The sequence below is a fragment of the Nycticebus coucang genome, chromosome 9, assembly GCF_027406575.1.
Source record: "Nycticebus coucang isolate mNycCou1 chromosome 9, mNycCou1.pri, whole genome shotgun sequence".
Taxonomy (NCBI): Eukaryota; Metazoa; Chordata; class Mammalia; order Primates; family Lorisidae; genus Nycticebus; species Nycticebus coucang.
Window position 1 is genome coordinate 19,892,681 of NC_069788.1, and position 15,446 is coordinate 19,908,126.

At 37.3% G+C, this 15,446-nt stretch overlaps 1 protein-coding gene across 1 annotated transcript in view; it reads left to right on the plus strand.

Moving 5' to 3' along the window:
* The window catches only part of EYS (eyes shut homolog), a 1,685,250-nt gene extending 1,673,656 nt beyond the window's left edge, over positions 1–11,594 (plus strand). The window contains 2 exon segments of the mRNA XM_053601630.1: positions 6,344–6,505; positions 10,396–11,594. Of these exon segments, the coding sequence (XP_053457605.1) occupies positions 6,344–6,505; positions 10,396–11,594 (1,361 nt within the window).
* Positions 11,595–15,446: the final 3,852 nt, after the last annotated feature.

Here is a 15,446-nt window from a genome sequence, read left to right on the forward strand (position 1 = left end):
AGGCATCAGAACTTTTAATACCCTACTTAAGCTGTAAAAATTTAGTACACAAAAGTTATCATAATCCAGCAATAAAAGGTTATCAACTATCAACTATTTATGTGTTGTTTCAAAAAGTAGATCCTTTTCTTATCTAAGACCACGGGGCACCAAGATTCTCTTTTTTTTTTTTTTTGAGACAGAGTCTCACTTTATTGCCCATAGCTCACAGCAACCTCAAACTCTTGGGCTCAAGTGATCCTCTTGCCTGAGCCTCCCAACTAGCTGGGACTGTAGGCGCCTGCCACAACACCCAGTTATCATAGAGACAGGCTCTCCTCTTGCTCAGGCTGATCTTGAACTCCTGAGCACAGGCAATCCACCTGCCTCAGCCTCCCAGAGTGTTAGGATTACGGGCGTGAGCCACGGCGCTCAGCTCCCAAATTCTTCAACACATAGCTTTGAGGTATTAGAATTTCAAACCCGTGGGCGGCTCCTGTGGCTCAGTGAGCAGAGTGCCGGCCCCATATGCCAAGGGTGGCGGGTTCAAACCCAGCCCCCCCGCCAAACTGCAACAGAAAAATAGCCGGGCGTTGTGGCGGGTTACTGTAGTCCCAGCTACCGGGGAGGCTGAGGCAGGAGAATCGCCTAAGCCCAGGAGTTGGAGGTTGCTGTGAGCTGGGTGACGCCACAGCACTCTACCGAGGGCAATAAAGTGAAACTCTGTCTCTACAAAAAAAAAAAAAAAAAAGAATTTCAAACCCGTGAGAGAGATGGGAAGTGCTGGGTAATGTACAGCACTTCTGGTAGGGTATTTTGAAGTAAAAGTCTAGGTCCCAAAAATAGCCTTTGAACTATTTAGCATTTTAATTTACTTAGGACTATGTTGTTACTGTTTTGGAATTTTCATGGTTCCAAAAGTGTTGGAAATTTTCACATAAAGTGCTATAATAAGAAAGTTTATGGCTTGGCACTGGTAGCTCAGTGGTTATGGCGCCAGCCACATACACCAAGGCTAGCAGGTTCAAACCCGGCCTGGGCCAGCTAAAACAACAACGACAACTGCAACAAAAAATAGACGGGCGTTGTGGCAGGTGCTTGTAGTCCCAGTTACAAGGGAGGCTGAGGCAAGAGAATCACTTGGGCCCAAGAGTTTTGAGGTTGCTGTGAGCCACAGCACTCTACTAAGGGTGACACAGGGAGACTTTCTCTCCAAAAAAAAACAAAAAAAGTTTACTTTCTAATTTGTAAATTGGTACCTACCAAGGCCATTTGAATCCTTTTGAAGGGATATTAGGGTACATAACAGAGATCTCCACCTCCATCCCTTCCTGAACATAGGTATTTACTCCCTTAGCCATTGGGATTATTGCCTGAAGAGAGCTCATAAGGCTGAGTGCTACCTGCTACTGATGAGCAAAGTTAGCCTGTTTCTCCTCTGAATCATAGCTCCATGCAAATCTGGAAATGTGTATATATTAATCCTTTGGTATTTATTAAGGTATGTTGTAAACATTTGTAAATCTTTTGTTTTTGGCAAGAATGTGTACTGGGAAGGTCAAGTGATACGGTCTATATGTCTATGATATTAAGTTTATTGATAGTGTTGTTTAAATCTTCTATAGTCCTTACTGATGTCTGTTGCTCTATTAGTTACTAAATTCCAAATCATATTATCAGCCTACTCAATTACCCCCTTGAAAGTCGTAAATGCATCTCACATGTGTCTCACCTGAGTTTCACATCATCTCCAAAAAATCTGCTCCTCCCACAATCCTTCTCGTTTCATTTAATGACGGCAGCATCCTTCCAGTTTCTGGGGACAACCACCTTATAGGTACACTTGACTCCTCTCTTTCTTACTCACGTGTACTCTCTCACCAAATCTTGTCAAGTTGGCCTTCAAAATATATTTGAAATATGAGCACTTTTCACTGCCTCCGTGGCTACTTCCCTGATACGAGCCACCATTGCTTCTTACCAGTAATAACCTGGGTGGGGAGACCCTAGCATTTGTCACTCTACTCTGAGTGCAATGACCAAAGTGATAAATGTATATATTTTAAAGTTCAGTCATATCATGACACTTTTCTGCTTAAAGCTTTCCAGTGATTTCCCATCTCACTCTGTTGTAAGACAAGGTCTTCATGATAGTCATTACAGCCATCCGGTGTAGAGATACAAATTCCCATTGGTCACTCATGTTTCCACAACTGTAGCATGGAGGTGCTAGCTGTCTTTATTCTGGATTATCTTGTCAAGTACATTTGTGCTGAAAATATTCTTGGAAGACAGAGAGATACTGTCTTCATTTGGAGCAAAGAGCAGACATGCTCACCGCCCATCATAACAGACTTAGCTATCTAAGCTTAGATTTTCTCCCCAAGCAATCCACGCACATGTCTCACCTGCTTCCTGTTGCATTTCCCTGCGGGAATTGGGGCTCATAGAAATGACTCAAAAATGCTAATACTCTGGAATGCTGTAGTAAATGCTCCTGGGTCTCTGACACAGGAATTTCACATCTTTTACTAGTACCTACAAAAATGTTCCAAGCTAGTAAGTTAACTTGCCATTAGGTAGAAGTCTCAGACTATTTACAGTCCTTGAAAATACAATATAGCACCCATAACCTCTCTGACCTCATCTATCAACACTCTCCCCTCCCAGTCACACTGCTCTCTTTCATGTCCCTCTATCACTGGAGGAGCCTTATGATGCCAGAAGACTTTGCTCTTCTTATTCCTCTCTTTTCAAAGATCCATGTGGCTCAACTCTTCATCTCTTTGAGGTTTTCTTTCAAACACCACCTTCCTAGTAAGGCTTTTCCTGATCTCAAATGAACACACAAATGTCTCCTTTCCTTTAATTTTCCTCTACAGGACACATCAACATCTAATATGTATGTATTTCCACCCATGCTGATTTTTTGTTTACTTGTCTTACTGTTCCATCCCTGAAAGTTAGCCAAAATAGTTTTATTCTACTTCTGGGAACCCAGTGAAAGTGTTGGTACAAAACTTTGCCTATGGTAGGACAGAAAGGTCGCCAATGGTCAGTAAGTCTAGAAGATATCCAATCAGGAAACGTTAATATATGGTTTCAAAACATAGGTGGAATATTTCTGCCACAAAATGATCATTTTTAGGAGATGGTAGGCATATAAGAAATAACCGTACATATCTCAAAGACTAAGCAGGTGGTACATCCATTCCAATTCTTCCCTAAGCTTTCTTTTTTCAATACATAAAAGAAATATAAAACCATACAGAACTTAGTCATTTTTCCTGCTCTAATTTATCTTTGAAGCATGCTAAGTAAAAATGTTACTTGTTTTTGAAATAATATCTGGGCACCAATATTTTGGATGTGTATGTATCACTGCTAGAAAATCCAATTCTCTTAGTACTTTCTCACTATGACTGAATATGGCATTCCTTTGGGGTTAGGCAGTGAACCATACATATCACAGTACGTAACAGACATGTGGACTGGGATGATATTGAGAATTTAACAGGAGACCAGATCATCCAAAGTCTCAGAGGCCATGATATTTTATTTTAACTAAAACCCAGGAAAGGTTTAAAGAAGGGAATGAATTAATGCTTTTTAAAAATTTCTCTGGAAGCTATGTAAAATGGATTAGAAGGGATTGAGACAAGAAATACCAGATAGAAGTATATTGCAATGGTCTAATCAAAAAATGATAGTGGCCTCAATTTGGATGGTGAAAGTAGAAATGGAAAAGACAAATATGAAATATAACATGCAGAGACTGGAACACATAGAGGAAATTTTTCAGAGAGTGCAATTGAGAGAATTACCAGGTTTCTATAGAGAGGCTTGAGTGGGTGGTGGGACCATTTACAGATCTGAGAATGGCAGAGAGGAAAACATTTTCTAGCAGTACAATTTCAAGCATGTTAAACTTGATATAACTAAGATATCCAAGACAAGTTATCAATAAGAGATGGCTATGAGAAACTGGAGCTCAGAGGTCTAGACAGACAGAAATTTATAAGGAGTTATCATATAGATATTTTTTGAAGCTATGGAATTAGATGAGAGGTAACTAATTGGAAAGAAAAGAAGAGAGATGGGACTTGGAAAGCCCTGAAGAATTACAAAATTTAGAAGAGGGATTACATGAAGCCAGAGAGATAGGGTGGGAAACCAGGATAAATGAAATATAATTGGAAATAGGTAGGCACCCTATAATGAGAGAACTGCTAAAGAAATTATCCTATATCTATTCTATAAAATATTATGCCCACAAAAATATAGTTAACTAATGTTTAAAAAAAAAAGTCAATACAATGGAGAAAGAATAGTCTTTTCAACACGTGATATTGGAAGACTTGTACATCTACTTACAAAAAAATAAAAAATCAGGCAGCACCTGTGGCTCAGTTAGTAGGGTGCTGGCCCCATATACCGAGGGTGGCGGGTTCAAACCTGGTCCCAGCCAAACTGCAATGAAAAAATAGCCAGGTGTTGTGACAGGTGCCTGTAGTCCCAGCTACTCAGGAGGCTGAGAAAAGAGAATCTCCTAAGCCCAAGAGCTGGAGGTTGCTGTGAGCTGTGATGCCACAGCACTCTACTAGGGTGACAAAGTGAAACTCTATCTCTAAAAAACATAAAATAAAAATAAAATCTAGAATTACATGTTACATCCTCACAAAAATTAACACAAAATGTATCAGAGACCAAAATGTAAAATGCAAAATGATAAAACTTCTTGAAGAAAACATAGGAGAAAATCTAGATTAGTTTTGAGTTTAATGTTGACTTTTTAGATACAACACCAAAGGCAGGGACCATGAAAGAAAGAATTTATAAATTCATTAAAATTTAAAATTTCTCTGCAGAAGACTCTTTTAACAGACTGAGAATACAAACTACAGACTAGAAGAAAATATTTGCAAAAGATATATGATAGAGGATTGTTATCTAAAATATACAGAGGTCTGAACATGGACCCCACCAAAGAAGATACTCAGAGGGCAAATAAGCATATGAAGATGTTCAATGTCATATATCATCAGAGAATTGCAAATTGAAATAATAAAATACCACTGGAAATTTTTTAGTATGGCTAAAATCCAAAACACTCTCCACTAAAAGCTGGTGGGGATGTGGAACATCAAGAACTCTCACTCATTACTGATGAGAATACAAAATGGTACAAGCATTTTGGAAGACAATTGGAAAGTTTCTTACAAAACTAAATATATGTGGTCCCGATGATTCAGCCTTTATGTTTCTTGGTATTTGCTCAAAAACACAATATATCATTCAGCCATTGTGTTTCATGGTATTTGCCCGAATGATTACACTACATGATTTAACCATATGATATTCTGGAAATGGCAAAACTATGGAGACAGTAAAAAGATCAGTCAGTGTTTGCTAGAAGGGAGAGAGGGTCAAATAGGCAAGCACAGAGGATTTTTAAGGCAATAAAACTATTCTGAATGATACTGAATGGTAGCTACATGTCATAATACATTTGACAAAATCCATAGGTGTATATCAGGAATGAACCTTATGTAAATGATGGATTTGGCATGATAATGATGTGCTAATGTACATTTAATTTTAACAATTCTACCACTCTGGTGGAAAATGTTGATGGTGAAAGGGCCTGTGCGTGTGTTGGGCAGGGGTTGTCTAGGAACACTGTACTTTCCATTGTATTTAGCTAAGAACCTAAAACTACACTGAAATAAAGTCTTATTTAAAAAAAAAACTATAAAATAAATAATGAAGCAACAGGTAAAATATGATAATATCAAAGTTTCACAAAGATTACTGAATGAAAGATATTTATGCATAGTTTATATAAAATATGGTTTCATTTATATAAATCAGGTACTAAATATACACATACAGTAATTATATATGCATTTAAAAAACGTCTGGTTACATATATAATAAACTGCTAACAGTGGTTCCTGGGGTTAAGGAAGGAGAAAGAATAAAATTTCCCTTTATTTTTCACTTTTATATTGTTTGAATGTCATATAATAAACATGTATTAATCAGTAATACGAAACAATTTCAAAAGTACACCCATCTTTTTAAACCATCCTCATATTCTTAAAATCAGCATTATGAAAATTTGGTCCAAGGGACACGTGTTTCAGAAACACCTAGGGCATTTATTAAAAATATAACGCTCTTTGAACTTTTCAATAATTGGCCCCATTATAAAAGCCTAAAGCTAATGGAATTAGAACAGACTCATAAAGTTACCAAGGCTCAATGTAGAAGGTAAACTCTTAATTTTCAAAATCATATAAGCAGTTTATTATATTTATGAGAAATTTTAATCTAGCAAATGACTGCTCTTTCTTTCTCTCAGCTTTATCTATAAGTGATCCATCTTTCAGGAGTAATGAATTATCCTGGATGTCTTTTGCTTCTTTTCCTATTCGTAAAAAGACGCATATTCAATTGCAATTTCAGCCTCTTGCTGCAGATGGTATCCTATTCTACGCTGCACAACATTTAAAAGCACAATCAGGTAAGATTTGCAGTATCCTTGCAGAAAATAAAAAAAAAAATTTCTAATGAATTCCTAATTGTCTATTAAGTAATGTGTAATAGTATTTTTTAAGTCATCTAGTCTATAAAATGTATAAACATTTGATGTTTTTATATACTATTGTCATTACAAGTGTAAATAGAAATACTAACAAAATAGCAAGAGGTTTGTTGAAATTAAATAAAAATCCAAATATAGTATATGCTCAACTTTATAACAATCCCATCAAAAAAGACATTAAAGCTATGCATGATAGTCCTTTATCAATAGATTTAAATATGCAAGCTTGGCGTCCGTAGCTCAGTGGCTCCAGCGCCAGCCACATACAATGAGGCAGGTAGGCTCGAACCCAGCCTGGGCCTGCTAAACAACAGAGACAACTGCAACAAAAAAATAGCAGGGCATTGTGGCAGGCACTTATAGTCCCAGCTACCCGGGGAGGCTGAGACAAGAAAATCGCTTAAGCCCAAGAGACTGAGGTTGCTGTGGGTTGTGACAACCATGGCACCCTACCAAGGGTGACAGAGTGAGACTCTGCCTCAAAAAAAAAGAAAAAAGATTAAATATGCATATAAAAGATACAGAAAAGGAAGGCATGGCTGATAGATTGTATGTAGATTAATCCATATTTACAGCTGCAAATAATCACAAGTTGTCCCATCAATCAAATAATAAGCCCAGGATTTGTGTTCCAGAATAAGTTTAGAAAAACTTTAAACTTTAAAAGTGAACTTTAAAAAGTGCCTATTTATCATAAAATATGGAATAAAATATGAGTAACATGTTCTAATCTTAAAAATTAATTTTTGTGGTTTTATTACTTTATACTTAATTTCTATTTTCATAACTTTCTCCAGAATTCTGACAAAGAAATTTGTATATATAGTTACACTGTGGTTAAATGAGCATTAAATAGCCCAGGTGAATTCATGTCTGATCTTTGTTCCATTTGAGCTCTGTTTCTCATAAGGATTGTTTATTACATTTTTTTACTCTAATGCCAACCTGTACTAATGACCGTAACTGGAGCGCCATATCCTAATCAACTGAAATAAAAAGCCTGAATGGTTACAAAAACAAACAAAACAATTGCTAATACTGCTGCAAGACCAATTTTAGCTTCCATGGCTACAGAGAAAATCTTTTTGTCAATTCTTCGTAAGACCAGAACATACCAGCAGTTAAAATAACCCTTCTTTCACGGAAGCTATTCTCTCTCCTCTGGTTGGAAACTTGACCAGTGATAATAAGCTTTCCTAATCACTTGTTAGATTTTTTTTTTATTCTAATATAGCTTTTCACTATAATTTGTTTACTACAAGAACACTCTACAACAGTATCAAGAAAAGCTTCTTCCATGATCCTGTGAAAGAGAATTAGTGTGTTTGTTTGCTGGCCACAAAGTACTTTCAGAGGGCTAGAAAATTTTTAAACTCAGTATCAATTGTTTCATTGTTTGAGACTTTTGTGGTACACAAATTTAAATAATCCAGTCTATATTTCTTCTAATATTGTTCTCTCTTATAGTCAAAATGCATGGTGGAAATAGTAAGCAAATGAATTTCTTCCTTCATTAGAAAATTTAAAAAAAAATTTCGTATCATTAAAGAAAAAAAAGTTTTGCTTCCAAGCTAAAACTAGTTTTTCATCACATTAGTTGACATAGCCCTCCTGGCATTTTCTTAGTTACTTTGCTAAGACATTTACATTCCACATTTACCAAGCCTCACATATACCCTTGTAAGATGCACCACAGGCGTGATCCTTTAATGTGATGAAAATGTGTCAAATGGTCTATGAACCAAGTGTATGGTGCCCCATGATCATATTGATGTACACAGCTATGATTTAATAAAAAAAAAAAAGGACCTTAGAACTTATAAAAAAAATAAAACTAGTTTTTGAGAAATATCCTGAGTCATCTGACTCCACAACTGTACAAAGATATTTCTTTATTCAAATTATTTATAAATACAATTTATGTGCCAGGCACTTGCTAGGTGCAAAGGATAAACTGGCCAAACCAGACATAGACATTGTTCTCAAGAAGCCTACAAGCTAGAGAAAAAGGCAGCAGTGGATCAAATAGCATCTGCACAGAGGATTGTATTTAAAGTGTGCTCTGCTGAAGATGTAAAAGCACTTTGCCGATCTTACCCTGAAGAGCTACATTCTTTTCCCAACCAAGTTGAGTTGCCTTTACTTTTCCTGTCTCACTCCAACTTCAGATGTTGGATCCTATGTGTTCAGAGCTGTTTACACAACTATATGTCATAAAATGAGGTATTGTGGAGGGAAATCCAGTGATATTAAAGCACTGATAGAAAAAAGCCTGACCTGCTTTGAGAAATCAAGGAAGACTTCTCTGAGGAAGTAGCATTTGATCTGCAAACTGAAGGATGGGTGGGAGTACCTAGTTGACATAGAATGGGGTGGAGAGTTCCTAGAAAACAACATACACAAAGGCCCTGACACAGATGGAACAAATTCTAACAGGGTCAGTCACTGGAGTGGAGAGAGGAGGGTCAGGGGACAGTATATTCTGGGTAAGACTGGAGAGAGGGGAGAGGAGCTAGGAATTTACAGAGCCTTTATAGACTATGTGAGTCTAGGCACCTATCCCAGCAACAATGAATGACATTAAAGGGTAACCTAAGAACCAGGCTTTCACTTTGAAAAGATCACTTTAGCTTTAGTGTAGATTAGAAAAAAAAAAAAAACTGGAAAATAAGAAAATTGAGGGAGGCAACAGATGAGGAGAGAAGTGGATAGAATCAAGAACTTTTGTAATTCAAAATGCTATTTTGAGGGCTTGCTGCCTGTAGTAGCACAGTGGTTACGGCACCAGCCACATGCACCAAGGCTGGCCGGTTCGAGCCTGGCCTGGACCAGCTAAACAACAATGACAACTGCAACAAGAAAATAGCCAGCCGTTGTGGTGGGTGCCTGTAGTACCAGCTACTTGGGAGGCTGAGGCAAGAGAATCGCTTAAGCTCAAGAGTTTGAGGTTGCTGTGAGCTGAGATGCCATCACACTTTACTGAGGGCAACATAGTGAGACTCTGTCTCAAAATTTAAAAAAAGAAAAATGCAATTTTGAGAAATAGCCTGTGAGATTTTGGTGGCAGGAGAAAAGTGGACCAAATCAAGAACTTTGTCAGTAAGTCAAAATGTTGTTAATGAACTGCTTGATAGGACCTATCTTGCAATAGATTTATGTGTCGGGTGAAGAAAAGATGGTTCCAAGCATCACATCTAAGTTTTTGGCTTAAAGAACTGGGTGGATAATGGACTGATTCACTGATGGGAAAGACTGGAAGAGGCCAGGTTGATGGGACAAAGAGCACACATTGAAACATGAATTTTGGAGCTTATGGTGCCTATCAAACACTCCAATGGACATTTGAATAGGGATAGAACTTGAAGCCAAGGACATGGTTGAAACTTTGTAAAACGTGTAGTGTAAGAACTGTTTGTAGTACTGTTCTCTCTTTTTTTTTTTTTCTCCTTACCTCCCCAATCTCTCATCAAAAATAAAAGCAGAGTTTTAGGATAAAAACATTTAAATTACTTATTTTTACACATCACTCTTAACTAAAATGATTTAAGGAAAACTTCACTTTAATTTAGTACCATAATACTTTCATTCAGTGAGAAGGATCCATAACTAAGGAAAATTTATGTGGCCAATTGCTGAACAAAATAAACTACAGGATGAAATGTGTAATGTATAAACGTATGTTTTGAATTGTGCTTCAGATTTGTTACTTCAAAACCAAAACTTACCCAAATTGGCCAGCAAGAACAAATGCTTTTAATGGAAAACTTTTTACTGTTAACTAAGCTGGTTAATGTTCTCTTTACCGACAGGTGATTTTTTATGTATCTCTTTAACAAATGGTTTTGTTCAACTTCGCTACAATCTCGGTGACAGAACTATCATTCTAGAAACTCTCCAAAAAGTAATTATTAATGGAAGTACTTGGCATGTGATAAAAGCGGGAAGAGTTGGTGCAGAAGGCTACCTGGATCTAGATGGGATAAATGTAACAGAAAATGTCTCCACTAAAATGAATTCCCTGGACACAAATACAGACTTCTACATTGGAGGAGTATCATCCTTAAATCTTGTAAACCCCATGGCAATAGCAAACGAACCTATAGGTTTTCAAGGTTGTATACGAGAAGTTATTATAAATAATCAAGAATTACAATTAACTGAAATAGGAGCAAAAGGTGGTTCAAATGTAGGCGACTGTGATGGGACAGCCTGTGGATACAACACATGCAGAAATGGAGGTGAATGTCTAGTAAATGGCACAACTTTTTCTTGCAGGTGTCTGCCATACTGGGCTGGAAATACATGTAACCAGTCTGTGTATTGTTTGAATAACCTTTGTCTCCACCAATCTCTATGTATACCTGATCAATCATTGTCTTACAGTTGTCTGTGTACTTTGGGTTGGGAGGGAAGGTATTGTGAAAAGAAAACTTCATTTTCAATTGCAAAATTTACAGGAAATTCTTACATTAAATACATTGATCCAAATTACAGAAGGAGAAACCTTCAGTTCACTACTGTATCCTTAAATTTTAGTACCACTGAAACAGAAGGCCTTATTGTATGGATGGGGAAAGCTCAAAATGAAGAAAATGATTTTCTGGGAATTGGTCTCTATAATCACACCTTGAAAATAGCAGTTAATTTAGGAGAAAAAATCTCTGTACCTATGAGCTATAGCAATGGCACATTGTGCTGTAACAAATGGCACCATGTACTTATAATTCAAAGTCAGACTCTGATCAAGGTCTACCTAGATAACAGTCTAATTCTTTCTGAGGATATTGACCCCCACAAAAAGTTTGTTGCTCTAAACTATGATGGTATTTGTTACCTAGGGGGTTTTGAATATGGTCGAAAGGTGAATATTGTTACTCAAGAGATTTTTAAAACAGGTTTTGTTGGCAAAATTAAAGACATATTTTTTCAAGACAAAAAGAAAATTGAATTAATTAAATCAGAAGGATACAATGTTTACAATGGAGATGAATAAAACTAGATTACATAAATTGGCACACAGGAAATAGGTATGTAGATTTAGTTACTGACAGTTATTTCTTTGATAAATCATTTATGGGGAATAAACTGTTAGCTATTACCTGAAATAGTCTAAATGCTAACACATCTTTTTGATAAACTTATGTCACTGAAGAAAAGGTTCTGGTTGTTTTTCCTACATCTAATTTATTTGTATACATGTTGATTCCTATGTTTTAACTCCATTAGTTCATTCAGTGTTTACTCCTCTGTGAAATTTTAAAAATAAAATTTAGGTGGGAATAAATTAGTGATAGATATAATTAAGAAGAAAAAGTTATTAACCAAAGGAAAAATATAAATTAAGAAAATATAACCGTATGATACTACATGGCTCAGCTACAATCTTTTGTATGACTGCAGTGATGTAAATCTTGAATATAGGCTTAAACTAAAACTTACAAGATGTAGGGACGGGGGGTGTGAAAAAGGAGAGGCGAGTGGGCTAAATCCTTTTCTTTCAGTGTAAGACATTAATAGAAATTATAGTATTTGTAACTTTAAAAAATTGCATATGCATGTCACAAACATGAAGGCAAATATCTTAAAAAATGTCTAGAAGGATTATAAATGATTGCCTCTGGAGAGAACAGAGGACTGTTGCTTTCTGTTTATAAACCTTGTAGAACTTATTTGACTTCTTAAACTATGTACTGATGTAACTGGTCAAATAAAAAAAATTAACTTCACTTGTCTTTAACTGTTGTCAAGTCTACAGATCTTAAAATTAGACATAAAACAGGTTCTGAACACGACTGAAAATTAGTGTCCTTACATGTACTGCTGAAAGCACATCTTGAAAAGTATATTTTGCCCAAACGTCAGTTATTAATATACTTGTGAATAGCATTTTCACCTAATCCCATTCCATCACTGCAGATTGGAAAGTTACTGTTATAGTTACTCAGCGCTTTGAGTTGATATTTATAATTTTCACAAAAAAACAACTGACAACATACAGCTTTGGGCACTAACAGGTAGAATAGGTCATGTGGAGGGAAAGAGATCATAGTAATTAATAAAAGCATGTAGGTCTTAAAAGGAAAAAAAAAATGTTACTATCCACCAAGTAAGTGAAGAGAAGAATTCACAAAGGACTGATGAATGCAAAGTTAACTTCTTAATGCTAGTGCAGATTCTAGTCTATACGAAGGAATTAGGTGATTTTTTTTTTTTCAAACAAAAGGTCTCATATTTATTACTGGACCAGTTATATCCTCTTACTGAAGAGGATATAAACAAAGACAAAACTCACTTTCCCAATGAAACATGGCCAACTGTCCAACTGATGACATTTTCGTGTTGATATGATGGTGACCTTGACACAGCCTAGGTATGTGCCAGCTCATGTGTGATTCCTTACAGAACCAGCTTGGCTCTTCTCCAGTGTCTCCTCTTCGAGTACCTAATTTTATTACCAGTTTTCATTCAAATCCTCTGGGGAATGGGACAATTTTGTTTTTGTTTCTTGGCCAGAACCACTTAATTCTGAAAGTCTTGTCATTTGAAAAGTATTAGGTTTGGGGGGGGGGGTTGGTTTTTTTTTTTGTCTTATCTTAGGCACTCTAATGCAATCAGAAAACTAAAGACAATCCTGGAAAGATTTAGGACCAGTCAAGAACTTTGGCACCATTTGACAGCACAAATGGCACCTAGCCATACTGTTCCTACGTGAGGGTAGAATATAACCTAAGGAAGAATTGCAGAATGTCTATTTATACATTGGTGCAAAGGTAAGGCTTTGGGGTTGTTGTTTTTTTTTTTTTTTTAACAGAAATCACTCAAGACATCTCCATTATTTGCTGACAATTTTTCAACTAAACTTGTTTGGTCCATATCATTACATTAACTTTGAAGATACTGAGATAAGAAGGACAAATGCTCTGAAGAAAACTTTTGGCAGCTGATAATCAAATCTACCCTTTCTTTAATTATTTTATGGGCTTAGCACCTGTAGCGAAGTGGTTATGGCGTCAGCCACATGCAGGAGGCTGGCAGGTTCAAACCCAGCCTGGGATAGCTAAACAACGACAACTGCAACAAAAAATAGCCAGGTGTTGTGTCGGGTGCCTGTAATCCCAGCTACTGTGAGGCTGAGGCAAGAGAATCGCTTAAGCCCAGGAGTTGGAGGTTGCTGTGAGCTGCAAGCTGCTATGGAGGCAAAGAAATAAGACTCTTGCCTCAAAAAAAAAAAAAAAAATTATCTTATGCATTAAAATCAATAAAGCTAGTCTATGGAAAATTACAAAGTCCTCTAAGAAATTTTGCTTGACCCATATTCCAGTATTAGGTATGTTTTTTCATAATACACTGCGCCTTTTCCTTAAAGCAGAGCTTCTCAGGGGATCCACAGAGTCCTTCCTTTCCCAATGACAAATCTGCATGAAGCCAGATTTTCTTCAGAAATTTCAAAGTGACATATTGCAAAACACTGAATGCAAAAGCAGGTAAGTCAATTCAGTTGTCTTAAGGAGTCAGACATCAGAAATATGTAAAAATGAAAGTAGTGCTTTTACTAAATTTAGTTCACAGGCTATTTTTCACGTTATATTAACGTACAATGGGATTGTTAAGTATTTTATTACTTCAATTTCTAATATGCTTAGTAACTCACAGCTCTTCGGTATTCTCAATTTTTAAGAGTGTAAGGGAGCTCAGGGGTTAAAGCACTGGGCACATACACTGGGGCTGGTGGGTTCAAACCTGCCTGGGCCTGCTAAACAACAACTACAACAAAAAAATAGGTGGGCATTGTGGAGGGCTCCTGTACTCCCAGCTAATTGGGAGGCTGAGGTGAGAGAATCGCTTAAGCCCAAGAGTTTGAGACTGCTGTGAGCTATGACATCATTGCACTCTAGGGAGGGTGACACAGACTATCTAAAAAAAAAAGACCCCTTTTTTCTCTTGCCTCAGCCTCCCAAGTAGCTGGGATTACAGGCGCCTGTCACAACACTCGACTATTTTTTTTTTTTTTTTTATTGCAGTTGTCCTCGTTTAGACCAGGGCCAGGCCCAAATCTGCCAGCTCCATGTATGTGGCCAGCGCCCTACTCACTGAGTTCAATGGGCACGGAGCCTGTGGGTCTTGAAAGCAAAATGTTTGAGAATTGCTGCATTAAAGTTTCTTCTCACAGCTGCAATTTAAAATTCAGGTGTTGGGCGGTGCCTATGGCTCACTGGGTAGGGTGCCGGCCCCATATACTGAGGGTGACAGGTTTGAACATGGCCCTGATCAAACAGCAACAAAAAATAGCCGGGTGTTGTGGCGGGCACCTGTGGTCCGAGCTACTCAGGAGGCTGAGGCAAGAGAATCGACTAGGCCCAGGAGTTGCGAGGTTGCTGTGAGCCATGATGCTACAACACTCTACCGAGGGCGACAAGATAAAACTGTCTTAAATAAATAAATAAATAAACTAAGACACAATAAAATAAAAGAGCTACTTTATTAAAAAAAATTTCAGGTGTTATCCATTGTCTTCTATGCTATTCTGAAAGCTACCCCAAATCTGAACCTTCTAGGCCAGGCGCAGTGGCTCACACCTGTAATCCCAGCATTCTGGAAGGCTGAAATTGGTGGATAACTTGAGCTCAGGTTTGAGACCAACCTAAGCAAGAGTGAGACTCTGCGTCTCTACTAAAAAAAAAAAAAATAGAAAAACTAGCCCAGCGTTGTGGCAGGCGCCTGTACTTCCAGCTACTCAGGAGACTGAGGCAAGAGGATCACTTGAACGCAGGAGTTTGATGTTGCTGTTGAGCTACAATGCTATGGCACCTGTACCAGGATGACAGAGTAAGACTCCATCTCAAAAAATAAGAAAAAAGGG